We start from the raw sequence: 13848 nt of genomic DNA on the forward strand, positions 1-13848 counted from the left end.
AAAGCCTGTGGACCCTGGAGTGACGTTACCTTGTTTTGGCTGCATCGCAGGGAGAAAACCACAGCCACTCTGCCAGCCTCTTCAGAGGACCCAGCCCCACAACATGTCATGCAGCAAGGCATGGAGAGCAAGAGTGTGCCTCTGCCACCAGCCTTTCAGCAAGCAGAGGAGGTTCCAGGTTGCACATGGCCATCGGAGCAGAGCTGGGTAGGAACACTGGAGGTGGAAGACAGGATAGAGCACCCCCGGACCTGGGATATCAGAACTTCTTTTGGGCTGTCACACAGGAGGATTTCTCTATAAACGGCTCTGCATGGGTCAGAGAGAGCTTTGGCCACGCTGTTTTGGGGGGACTGGGTGATAACGGGATGTGGTGCAGTCAGGGGAAAGAAAGGGGCTCTGTGCAAGTCCGTGTCCATAGCTTTAATGCACAGCTCTCCTGAGCAAGACCACATACATCAATAAATAGAATTAATAATAATAATAATGAGAGCAGCCCCAACAAACCCAGCTGTCACCAGTTTGGCTTCTGTGTTCTCCACTCTGCCCTTGTCAGCAAAGGTTGCCACCACTTGACTAATGCAGAAGACACAAAAGCAGCACCATCTCCCTCCCCTTCTCAGTGGGGATCTGCTGGAGGAGGAGATCTCTGGTTCCCTGGAGCCAGCCTGGGCAGAGTCTTCCAAGGCATCTGTGGGCTCCCCCTCTGCTCCATGGCCGGCACCACGAGGCCTCAGCTGCTCCCTGCCCCATCGTTAGCCACATTGCCCTTGGCCGAGGAGCAGGCACAGAGCCGAGGTGTTCCCCATGCAGATGCACATGTATGCATCACTCACCCCACGCCCCAGGGATGCCTGAGGGATGCCACAAGCTCTAGCACTGCTTGTGGGGTTCCTCCAGGATAATGTAAGGCACCACGACAGGTGAAGAGTCACTGGGCCAATATCCTATCTTTGGCTTGAACGTTGGCATCTCGTAGTTGATGTCAAAGTACATGACCAGTGGGCAGCAGTATAGGAGAGACGTGGCTATCAGCACATGCCTGGAAAGGAGACAAGAAGGATATTTGTTGGATGGTGGCAACTTCATCTGCTCCTCCTGTACCTTGCTTGCAGCAGTGTGTGGCTGGCATTGACTATGAGGCTAGAGCCAAGGGGTATGGCAATGGCAGGTAAAGGTCCCAGCCCTGCGATGCATTTGGGCTGCAGGGAATGTGGGTCCTAGAAGAGCTCTTTGAGCTCGGGTGGGGGCAGTTCCTTATGCAGAGTGAATGAGTGATACAGGGGACTTAAGCCCCAAACTAAAGCACCCATCCCACCTTTCCTGTGGGTACCACCAGTGCTGGGTATCTGTTCCAGTTATCCCAATGCTCTGTGAGGATGAATCTGAGAACATACACTGTGTGCAGCACTTAGAGCCACACTTGGGCAGGCACTGGAGTGTCTTGCCCAAGCATATCAGTGTCTTTCAGTTTGACTATTAAAATAACTCCAAGAACACTGCATCTCATGCAGCTTCCAGGGAGCAGATGCAAGCTGCTTACCTGGAAGGACTTGCAGAACAATTACACTTGCAAAACACCATTTGGCTGGTGTGGAGGAGGAAAGGGATGGCAAGCAGTAATTAGGACCAAATCCTTGGGCTGGAGCCAGGGTGGGGAGCAGCACCAGTAGTGACAGAGGAAAGGGGAAGAAGGTTGGGCAGAGGCTGCTCTCTGATCCAGTATCTCATCCCTGCTGCTGTTTCCCCTTAGCAATGGCCCTTCAACCCATGAAATGTTTGGCCTGGGGTTCCTGCCTCTGCACTGGAGCCCTTACCAGAAGCTGTGGAAGTAGGGGAAGTTGATGGCCTGCCAGAGCCCACAGAGCCACCGGTCGCTGATCCAGCTGCTGATGGCCAGTACCCACCATATGACCATGACCTTGGCCATCTGGTGAACCCTTTTGTCATTGCACCTGGAAGACACAGGGAGGGAGACGAAGCAGAGTGTCATGGTGGAAGGAAAGAGAGTCTTAAAGAGGACTGGTTCCTGCCTGCACATGCTGATGTGTCAAGGCAAACCCCAGGGAGTTTGTTTGGGAGAATATTCATCAGACCACAAGAAGTGTGGCTCTGTCCAGAAGGATTCTGGCTTTCTGTGGGTGAGGATGATGCTGGGAGATGCCAGGTCACTCCTATCTTTGTCCTCATCCTGGTGGGTTCTAGCAACCCCACTGCTTCCAAAATGCCCCACAAAGGGGAAAAAGCTGCAGAGGTGGCAGCTGGGGAGAAGAAGATGCATTCATCCCATAGACTGTCCCCATTCTGTGTAGTATGCAGACCAGATGGCTTTCTGGTATCCCATTGCCCACAGCCCTGCTTGTGCCTCATCCAGGTCCCACTCAGGCTGTCCCAGTTCTTTGCTGATAGCACAACATGTGCTTGATGCTTGAACATGTGATGAAAGCTTGGGCTGGATTCACCACTGTGCACAGAGTCACTGCCTCATGTGAGCCTGGCAGGAGATGCGATGGGCCTGCAGATAACCTACCCCAGCCCACTCCTTACTTTTTCAGCTCACGCCGTGTCAGGTACAGCAGGTGGAAGGCGATGCAGTTGAGCACGTAGGCGTTGAAGGCTGGTTTGATGAAGGACATGAAGGTACTGATCACAGTGGTGATGCCACTCAACCAGAAGAAATGCTTCCTAAAGAGAGTTGGGGAGTTGGGATTGAGTGTCAGTGTCCCCAGGCCTCCCAGTGTGGAAGGATAAGGGTAGGAGAGATCCTGCTTATAGCCTGAGAGAGGAAACCTTCTCCAGCACCTCCAATCTGTTTGGACATGGCTGACCTCAGCCTCTGCAGTAGTCCTGGTAGGAAGGCTGACTTGTCTGTAGCTGTGCTTTGCCCAAAATCTGCCATGTCAGTCCATGACAGAGTGGGGAACATGGCCCCGAAGGTAACTTGTGCACTTCCATGGTGATGCCAGAGATACCCATTGAGAGGCCAAGGCACGGAAGCTTTGCACGGGGAAGGGCAGTGAGGCAGGAGTCCCAGCAGTGCTGGGCAGAGGCCTGAGCTGGAAACATGCAGAATTGGGCTGGCTGAGCAACAATAGGGCTCAGAGGGGCCTTTCACATGCAAATCCCTTCCCAAGTTCCTTCCCTTCTCCCCCAACCATGTCTCCACAGCGAACTCCTGGTGACCTCCTCTTTGGCATGGGAAGAGCGGGCTGGAGCAGGTCTTTGCAAGGCTGGGTTCCTGTCCTGCTGATTTGTGCTCACCCAGTGTCCCCATCCTTCCTGCTGGGCTCCCCTTGCCCAGCGAGCCCTCCTGCAAACAACCTGTGACATGTGGGGTGTTAACTTGCACCAGCTTGTCCTATGGCAAACCCCTTCAGCCCTCAGGGAAAGCTCCCTGTGGATGGTAGGGATGCTGTAACAGTTGAACAGCACTGACTGGAAGTGCTCAGGAATGTTTAATTTCCTAATTAATGTTGAAATTCTCCTTGCAAAGCTTCCTCTGCAGCTTCACAAAGACAAACAGCTCCAGCCAACAGGAGCTCAGCACAGCCCTTCCCCAGGGGAGGGTTTCTTACTCTTCCCGTCAGCACATCCACCACTGCGTGATGGAGGGTCTGATCCCAAAGCAACTGCAGTAGCCTCAGTGCTGACCCCTTGCAGGGGAGCTGGCTGTGGGTCACAGGCATCAAAGTCAATGCGCCATCCCTCAGAGCCTGCAACCCTTCATCTCTCAGAGTCATACCTGCTCTTGATGCACCTGGGGAAGTAAACCCTTGGGTACCAAATGGCATATGCCACAGCCAGTGTCCAGAGGATGGAGAGCTCATCCAAGAGCTGTCCCACGTAGCTCAGGGTCATGTGAAAGTACGTGGAGAAGATTCCTGCAAGGAGCAAAGGACAGCTTGTGTCAGCAAAGCTCCATCCTCACGTGAGCCTGTCTGGCCTGGGAAGCTCGTGGGGGCCATTCCTAAAGACACACCTTTCCTGAAGAGCAGGGCATGGACCTTGGTGTTAATGGAGGCCTGAGTGGGTCAGTGCACACAGTGCCACGGGGTTTTACTGGGCTGGAAGCTGTGCACCCACAGCAGGAACCGTGAGCTGCAGGGCTTCAAGCGGTTCAGTTCCCTACTCCATCTCGCCCCTGTCCTTTGGCCACTAAGAACCAGCCTCCAGAGGTGTCATGAATGAACAGTCAGGTACTCTGGCAACCTGTCTGGTCTTCTCACAACCTTGGCACCCACCTACACACAAGAGCAGGCCAGAGACGAAATACAAGGGCAAGGCACGCTGCTGACGGTACTGCCGGTTCAGGTAGAGCAGGACAGGAGAAAGGATGAAGAAGCTTACATTGCTGACCTGAAAAACAAGAGGCACATTCAGCTTTATTTCATGATCTTGCGCAAGTTCCATCCCACCCTGTGCCTCGGGATCTCCACGTGTGAATAGGATACTAGTGGAAAGCATTGCATGGAAGCAGGTGTCACTCTTGGCACCGGGAGAGAGCAGCAGTGTTTCTCAAGAAGCCAGGCTGGAACGGGAAGGACAGCTTTTGCTGTGACAGGAATGGCTGCAGATATCTGTGCTCCCCATGCAGGCACCTCTTTTGGCTGATGGTTTAGCTTTAGCTGCCCAGTGTCCTCAAGCAAGCTCCCAAAGCTCTTCTGTTTGCAGCCATCTCCCTCTCCTGTCAACCCAGAGCTGCCAGAAGCCTCCTGGATTGCTCCTGACCCTGTGAGGGGCTGGGTGGGTGTGAGGATGAGTTTCCAGTTAGGAAACCCAGCATTCCCTGCGGATGGAGAGCAGCAGGACAAGCAGCACATCATAGGTGGGAACTGGCAGGACTGAGGTGACAGCCTGTAGTGTGATGTGCAAAGCCATCTGGCCTGGAGGGGGGAGGTATGCTGGACACTAGTCATTACATGAAGTCATAAACCTCCTTGAAACATCCCTGCAGTGAAGTTCTTGTGCCCTGGCTTCCAGCTCTGCAAAAGGGTTTTGCTCACAGATGTGGATATGCCTGGAGAGGAGGGGATGGCACTGGGCACGGCTGCTTTGGGGAGCAGCAGATGCTGATGGGCAAAATGCGGGAGCTGGGGAGGAGCAGAGAGTGCCCAAAGCCAGGACCTCTCTGCTGGATCAGGCCCTGCAGCTGAGGAGGGAAGGAAGCTTGAAACATCCTCACCCTCGATGGGGTCTGACCCTGACTTTTTCACCTGGTTTTGTAAACTCAGTGGAGGGATGTCGTAGGGAAGCACAGCCTCCTCAAGGAAAACTGGTCTTGCTTATGAAGGGCCGGGGCTGTGGTGCTACTATTTGCCTGCCAGACAGCAGGGCAGAGCCATCTGCTTGGTGGCAAGCTGTCAAGGTGGCTTTTATGTCACCCTAACAAGCCTTTTCCTTTCGTCTTCCAGCTAGATGCTGACCCAGACCCCGAGCCTGACATTCCCAGCTGGAGTCTCACCCCTCAGCAGCCCTTGCATGAACCAGGTACACTGCAAAATTGATGCTTGGCTTGTGATGTCCCATGGGATCCAAGTTCGTGACAACAATGCTGCAAGTCACAGGGGTGCTGTCGTGTATATGTAACACCCCCTCTCATATTCCAGAGGGAAAAATGTTTAATGTAAGGTCTCTATTCCCTTTAACACCTGGAGGTTAATCTTGAATTTCACTAAGGCTTTCTTGAAACAAGTTGATGCTCCCATTAACAGCAATGCTCAAGCTAAACCCATTGGTTTTCCATAAGTTCTTAGAGGCAAATCCAGGCCTATTCCCATTCCAGCTATGAAAAGAGAAGTGCTGCTCCCCCTTGCACACTCGAGTTCAACCCATTCAGAAATGATGGAGAAACCAAATGATGTGCTAAAGTAACAACTGTGCTGCAAACACTTCTTTTCCTGGGAAATGGTTAAAGAGGCCTTTGGAAGACAAGCAGGGATAGCAGGAAGAGAACAAATGCCTGCAGAAGAGGCAGCAGTGTGCAAGTGCCAGCATGCACATCAGCGTGAGGAAATGTGGGAGTCTGAGATTGCATATGGAGAGCTCTGGATCCCTGCTGCAGCGGGCATTGCAACAGGGACATTAATTACATGACAGCAATGTTATCACTTCATTAATTCAGTATGAGATGTGCAAGATCAGATATGAGAGGGGAGGGATGATCAGGGGAATTGTGCCAATAGGGTCAAAAAGACGAAGTGGCTCCTTGCAGAGCAGCCAAACTCAGCATAGGGGAGAGCCACTACAAAACCACATCTATGGAGGACACAGAGCCTTCATCCCTCATCTGATCCAAGCCTTGATTTAAGTGCTGTTGTATACCTTCCCTCTCTGATGTGGTTGGGAGGGGGTTGCTCCTTGTTCTTCCTTTAGGAAGCTTTTGCAGAGTCTCTGCTCACTCTGAGTCCTCCAGCACAGCTTCTCCTTATACCTGGTTGTACTGGCCAGGAGGCACCAGCTCCCTCTGCCTGGGATGCCAGGGAGATAAGAGAGTGGTGATGGAGCCGAGATGCGATCTGACCTGTAAGAGTCACCCAACTCTGTGGTTTTCCACAGTGTGAGCTTACAGTGGTGTCCCACTTCCTAACAAGTGTGATTTATTGCTCCAGATCCCTAAGCTAAGCCTACCTGTACTGACATTTGCTTCTTTCACTAGGAGAAAAGGGAGACTGGGATCAGCAACATGCCTCTCATCCTGCTGCATTAGTAGGATCATTGGAAAGGCGCCGGGGTTTCTGCAGCTCAGCACTTTGCAGCCTAAGATGGAGGGAGAGACCTGCAGAGAACCTGTTTGCATCTCTACCCATGCCAGGGTGAGAACAAGCCTCCAGTAAGTACTGGGAGAGGAGATGCTGGTTTGCAGGGCTCTGCCTGGCCCTGTGAGCATGGCAGCAGTGCAATAACAGCCAAGGCATGTGCTGGTCCTGCCACAAGACAGGCATTTTCTGCAGTGAAAGGAGATTTCTGCAAGACTCACTGCAGTGCATTCATTCACTTAGAGGCCAGCCAACCAGCTTTAGCTGGCAGAAGAGCCCACAGGGTCAAAGTGAATACCTCAGAGGCTCTCCAGACCTGTATAGCAAGTTCCTAATAGCCAGACCAGAAGATGAAGCTGCGTGTCATGCTGGTGCTTTGGGCAGGAAGCAGCAGTTGTGTAGTGTCTGCAGAGTGCCAGGCAAGGAGCTGCCATACTCCTGCATGTGGCTTCCTGGGCAGACTGAGAGCAATGCTGAGGATTCAGATGTCACTGTCAGCACCCTGGATCAGTCATTTCAGAAAGAAATGAGGGTAGAAAGACAATTCCCAGGCTGATGACCCTTGTGGAGCACAATACGGTTCTCCTATGAACAGCCAGAAGACAGTACATTTCTGGGTCACTGAGTCACTATAAATAGTTAGTGCTTTGTTGCTGAACTGCACCCCGTCATGAGCCACTGTGTATTAGTAGGTACTTAAAGATACTGTTTACATTCTTTGCTCATACCCTCAGTGCTTATGTCTAATAAAAAGCATCCAACCCAAGCAGACCTGAGAGAGAGTGTGGCTGGCACAGAGCAAATCTCAGCAACACAAAGCTGCCCTGCTTGAGCCCTGGGAAGAAGATTTTGCAGAAGATGCTCCGTTAGGAAACCCTGCTGTTAGTGATGCTGGAGTCTTGGGTAGGAGCTGGCTGGATTCCCAGCCAGTCTAAAGCTCTCGCTAACTGATGCTGAAGTCAATATTGATATAATTATCTCAGGGCAAGCCAGTGAGATAAGGCCCATAAAGCTTGCCACAGAGAGGAAACAATCTGAATGTAGGAAACAAATGAAGAGAGAAGAGGAAATCTACGCTGTGAGGGTCACATCTGAGATAGAGCCCTGGATCTGGAACGTGCTCAGCAGCAGCGGTAGCTGGGGATCTCAGTTTGGTCCAGTTTCTGTGGTCCCGCCCTTTAGGGCACATCACAAGGAGCCTGACCCTGCAAGAGAGGCCAGAGCATGAAGAGAGCTCCCGTGGTGCTGCTTTCTCTAAACAGAAATCGCATGTTAAGACAGAAGCTGCAGAAGTGGTACCCTGCGCCTGCACAGGCATTCTGCTGAGCAGCGTGGACTGGTTAAAGCAGCCCGGCAAGAAGGAGGTAAGTGCAGGGACCAAAACAAGCTCTTTGTCTGCTGGGAAAGAGATGTCCTGGGTTCATGTAGAGAGAGGAACAAGAGCTAGTTTAATCCCTGTAAAAAATCCTGCAGGGTTTGCTCTGTCCCAGTGTCTCTGTGTTCCTGGATTTCGCACTGGTTTGTATGGAAACATGCATTGGAGAAGTTTTCCTCTCCTGAAGAAAAGCTGTGTCTGAGTCCTACCAACCGAAAAGCCTCCCTGACAAGTGCACTGCCTCAAAGGTGGTGTGGTATGGAAACATGGGAGATGGCTGTGGCTAGCAGGGACTTCAGTCCACAATAGGCATCTGGGTAGGATTTTCAGGAATAGCTGTATAATACAGAAACCTGGGCCACGAAACGACCTTGGCCAGCTATGAGTTAATGTTTTATGGGAATGAGAGGGCTGTGAGCCCTAAGAAAGATAGTTATGCATCTGGCCACACCAACTGATATCTAGAAGTTATGCGCATTACGGAGAGCTCCTGAGATGTGTCTTGGTGTGCTCAGGATCCTGACCACTCTGTGTAAATCAGGACCCTTATGAAACTGGTGTCTCAGCTCCAAAGACACATTTGAAGTACGCTGCCTATGTACTAAGGCAGGAGGTGAGGCACGTTCATCTCCCACAATGAACTCTAATTCAAACCTAAACTTCCAGACTTCCTGCTCTGTGTGGGAATCAGCCCCTCTCTAATGCTGCCAGTGACACCCCAAAACACAGCGGCCTTTGGCACCTCCAGCTACATAGGAAATGCTGGTGTGAGTATAAAGGCTTTCTGTACCTCCTTGCTTTGCAGATCTGAGCCCATCCAATGGGGATGCAGTTGGATCAGGCAACAGCACAACACGGTCAGTGGGATGCTGGGGGGATGCAGGATTCGGTCTGCATGGGCAGATCTTTAGTTGTTAGCCGTCTCAAAGAGAAGTGACTATATACAGCCAGAGCATCCCTCCTCTGAGAGCCTGGCTGGGCAATTGGAGCTGGGGAGCTGCAGGATGCGGGTAAAGGAATTACTGTTATTATAGGCAATTTATTAAAAGCAGGAAATGCTTTAAAAAAAGAGGAAGAGACATTTCCATGAGAACAAGACCTTCTAGTGTTAGACAGTAATTGCTAAAAGTTGTAAACAAGGCCTTCGGAAGGTTGTAAATCCACATGCCTCACACCCCTGCTAGCCTGTAATTGCACTGAGGTAGGAGGACATGCTTGCAGAGACTGGTTATCCACTGAGTCCTCTGCAGACAGATGTGAATGCTTCCAGCCATGCTTAAGCCAGAAAGCTTCATTCAAGGGACTGGCACTGGATGGAGCCTGAATTATAAAGGATTATAGGAGGTGAAATCAGCTCATGCATCAGCTTTCCTTGGTCTCGAGTTCCAGATTCCCAACCTGCCTGACACGGTTCATGCAAGAGCTGTCTCTCATTTTGCCACTCCTGTACATTTAGCTGGAATATATGAGCCCTGTGTGGGACTTACCCCAGTTGGCAGGAGAGCTGCAGGACTGGTATAACAGGATCTCACAAATCTGGGCTAAGGAGCACTGCCAGAGTGTTCTCACTGGGAATTCAGCCCTACACATGCCACAAGCACCCCTGACCCCAGCTCATTTTGTGAGCTTACAACTGGCTGTTGTAAGCAAGAAAAGTGCCATGATTGACCTGAAGCTCAGAAAACCTTCCCCAAACTGGCACCCTCCAACACCAGGAAACCCAAAGGAGCGAGCAGAGGGAAGAAAACCAGGTTGTCCCATCCCATCTCATCTCCCAAAAGCAGCTCACGGGTGCCCGCGCCCCAGCCTGCCCTTGGCATGCGCCCGCACTCACGGTGTTGTAGTACTCGGCAATGATTTGCGAGCGCTCAAAGTTGCCTTCACACCAGTCGACTTCAGCACTCTGGTAGGAGAATATGCTCGGCATCGTTGGGCCACCTTTGCAGAAGGGAGAGGAGCAGGTTAGTTTTGTTAGCTTGAACCCAAAGCGAACGTGGAGGCACGCGCTGCACCTGCCTCTTGCACACACGCTCGCTTCACGCCAGCCTGCTCAAGCACAGCACCTTACCCTGCTACGGAAGACTCATCCTCTTCCCAGCACCCATCACACTGCAGACAATGTCCTGCTCTGTCCCCACAACGCAGGAGGGACAAACCACTCTAGGAAATGTTCTTGAGCTCTGAGCCGGTGAGTGGTCACCAGAGCCCCATCCATGGCACTAACAGCACTTATCAGGAGGTTCTGTGGCCACACGAAGCTTCCCCATTTCAGCCCAGTCTTTGTCACCCTGCCTTCTCCCTTTTCTTCACTTTCTTTGTGACTCAGATCTTCCTTCCAAGAGGACTTCCCTGTACTTTGTAGGCTGTGAACTACCTTTTGGGAGTGGACAACTCTATAGGGTTCATTTCTCATTGGCTCTGTTCTCCTTAGCTGCTTCTCAGCGTCTTCCTGGGGGCAGGAAAGCTCAAGCCCTGGAGCACCAGCACAGACCCTGGGTATTACTGGAGTCCTGGAGGCACAGGAGGTTGGAAGGTGTCTCTTCAGTGACAGTGATTTCGTGCTGAATGCACTCCTATGCAAGATCCATCCTGGTTCCCCAGTGAAGAGCTTCACACCTCAAATGGGGTGTCCAATGCCAGGTCTCCCAGCCTGGCCCCTGATAGTGGCAGAAGCTGCAGCTCCAAGTGGGATTCTATAATAATCTAAACTTTTGCCTGTTTTTCTTCCACATCCTAAAGACTTTCCTACCCTCAGTGCGAGCATCATTTCTCAGCTCTGTTTTATTAACTTGAAGAAGTAGAAGTTCTGGTCAAGTTTCCTATTTGGCATACTTTGTTTCAGATCCTTGAGACTTTGGAGCTGTTTCAGAAGCTGATAGATGGGTTCCACCTTTGGAAGCACCATCCAAACCCTAGCAGCTGCGTATTTGGTACACAAGAGCCACAGAAACTCCCTGGAGCTGAGCAGTTAAGTCCCTGCCTGGACTGTGCTGAACTAACCCATGCAGAATGAGCAGGTACCAGGGTGACACGAAGCACTCCAGTAGCATCTCGGAGCTCCCGAGGCTCCGTTGGGAAACAGAACTTTCTGCTCCTTGAAAATCCTTTTGGCTTTGAGTCTAATGCAGGGAAAGGAAGTTCATCTTAAAACCACTCATCAGTTGATATGTTCTTGAGGAGCAGCAGTCAAGTCCCTGTTTGCATCGGTGTCAGCTGAGTCACACCACCAAGTTCAGCGGTTGCCATAGCTGTGCAGTGATGTGAAGCTACCGCAGCCTCCTCTGCTTCTCTTCCCAAGAAGAAGAACTTCAAAGGGAGAACACATGGGAGTGTAACACTAATACAGACAAGCTCTTCTGTAACCTCCTGCTCCAACCAGATAAACTGACTTGTGGATAAACCTCCCCTGCCCTTTTACAATTGGAAGTTAATGATGCCCTCTCTTTAATCCAGGCTGGCTGGTTCCCCAGAGCAGGGGAAATCACAGATACAGAAAGAAGACAATAAAGTAGATGGCAAGCAGATTGGTTTGAGGTTTGACTCTTCATGATCTTGGGTTTCCACTTGCTCATCCACACCACAGTGACTCTTCTGATCCCTGGTGCTCTACATTAAGATTTTACAGTGATGCAAGTGGTTGCATAGGGGAAAAGCAGAATCCGAGCGAAGGTGGTAGATCCCATTTCATAGCTGAGCAGATGTCAGCCAAGAGATGGTGAAGGATAGAGGAGTTTGAGACAGAAGAAGTAAAAAGGAACAGGCAAACCAAAGCAGCAACTGGAGTGCCCAGTGGCTGCTGGCTTGCTACTTGCCTCTCTTCCCAGCCTGGCTTACCTGTGTTCCCTTGGGATGGACCAGCACTGCTTCCACACAGTGAGGCAAAGCGTCGGGAGCTCCAAGATCTCTAGCAAAGCTGGAGCAGCAACCTGCCCTGCCGCTCTAGCACTGAAGGAGTGCCCACGGTATGAGCTCACCGGGAGCAGCCACCAGAATATACCCTCGCTCCGTCCCTAAGGAAAGACTTGGGATGAGACAAGAGCCATGCGCACCCTCCAGGCAAACCTGCCAGTCCCCCAAAGGAAACATATTGGCTGGAGGGTTTATATCTGTGCACCCAAATGGGCAGGGGCAGAGAGGGAGGGCAGGGAAGCATGAGCTGGAAGAGCGGGTAGCAATGCAGCCTGAAATCATCAGTGTGCCCCTAGGCAGGTTCCCGGCGCACGCGCACACACCCCAATCCCAACCCTGTTTTTCCCAGGGGAGGGACCGATCCGTACAGCCCTCGCAGAGCTGGCTAAGCCCCAGGAAACCAGCTTTCACCAGAAAGCACACGGCAAGATGCTGCTGCCTCCGTTTCTCGGGGTTTCGATTGAAGCTGCTCTTCAGCTTTGCCCCAATTCCTGGTTTATTATCCAAAAGAATTTTATTCTCAAGTCATACCTTGTCTAGTGAGTTTATTTTGCTGTTGAGTTCAAGCATTGCACGAATAGGACACTTTTGGGTGACTGCTTTACAAGCATTTTCCTCCTGAATCCCATCAGGATGTCAAGAAAATTGGCACCAATTTAACGTTTCCCCCAAATCAACCATTTTCCCCTAAATTTAGAGTTGGGAAAAGAAGAAATATGTGCTTTCTGAAACATAACAGCTTATTATTTCATCAGTTCTTCCTATTGAAGCAAGGGAGACAACACATACAGCATCTTCTCAAGGCAGGGTCAGACCGAGATCCAAGATGTCCCTGAAGAGTAGGGAATCACACTGCTGTGACACCAGATCTGCTCCAGGGACTGGCTCTTTGGGAATTTGAACCGTTTATTGTGTTAATTCCGTGAAGAGGAGCATACCTGGGAGCCCCAAGCTGTGCAACACCTCCCAGAGGTGCCAGGGCTTACAAAAGGCTCCCAAATCCATGGGCGATGTGAAATGAGGGGGTAATGAACCGCTGAAGCAGCTTCTGTTACAGCACGGTGGAGCCTCTGTTACATGCAACTAAGTCAAGGCTGGGTGTCTCGCTAGGACAGACAGTGCAGCTCGAAGCAGAAGACCAAAGGCAATCCCTAGCGAGATGCTCTTACCCCCTGCTATCAACAGTTGTGGAAGTCTGGGGGGAATCTGCTTCTTACTCACTTATAACTCCTGGATGGACTGTGTGAGTAGGAGATGGAGCTCATATGCTGAAAGAAGCTGGCCGGTTCCCCAGGGAATCCCAGTGGGAAGCAAGTGGTGACTTGCCCGTCCCAATGCGAAGGCAGGCAGGTGAGGTACAGTGTCAGGCAGGGAAGGTGGCAGAGTTGGATTTGAAACAAAGACAGATGCTGGCCCGTATGAGCATCCTTGAAAAGAATGAGTTTTCCCACACCAAAACCTATGGCATCCTAGGCATGAGCAAAGCACCCAAGCAGCACTGGGACATCCTGTGCCACATGATGAATAAAACTGGGAAGGATGTCACAAATCCACATCTTCCCTGATTCATCAATAAGGAGGTCATAGAGAGGCTGATTTCCTGGTGAGTCCTCCTTCCCAGCTCATCCTAATGGTTACATTCTCCTGCCTGTGGTCAGAAGGCCTGGGATGCTCAGGATGCTGGCATGGAAGTGGGCTGGGGAGCCCAGGAAGCACAGGGGTGAAGCTTTCTGGGCCTCATGTGGGACTTACACGAAGAGATCCCTGTGTGTGAGTCTTCTTTCTCCCAAGGCTTCACCTAAGTTCTTA

At 51.4% G+C, this 13848-nt stretch overlaps 2 protein-coding genes across 2 annotated transcripts in view; one reads left to right on the forward strand and one right to left on the reverse strand.

Moving 5' to 3' along the window:
- Nucleotides 1-13848, forward strand: part of LOC308229673 (acidic leucine-rich nuclear phosphoprotein 32 family member B-like) — a 99938-nt gene that overhangs the window by 68247 nt on the left and 17843 nt on the right. The gene's annotated exons all lie outside the window — the stretch shown is intronic.
- Nucleotides 874-10057, reverse strand: ACER1 (alkaline ceramidase 1; the record flags this gene model as incomplete). Its single annotated transcript, XM_080634121.1, has 6 exons — nucleotides 874-1042; nucleotides 1818-1955; nucleotides 2548-2685; nucleotides 3743-3881; nucleotides 4242-4356; nucleotides 9965-10057. The coding sequence occupies 6 exons, from the start codon at nucleotides 10055-10057 to the stop codon at nucleotides 874-876; spliced, it is 792 nt and encodes a 263-aa protein (XP_080490247.1).

This window comes from Psittacula echo (assembly GCF_963264785.1).
Source record: "Psittacula echo genome assembly, chromosome: 24".
In the NCBI taxonomy this organism is placed as follows: Eukaryota; Metazoa; Chordata; class Aves; order Psittaciformes; family Psittacidae; genus Psittacula; species Psittacula echo.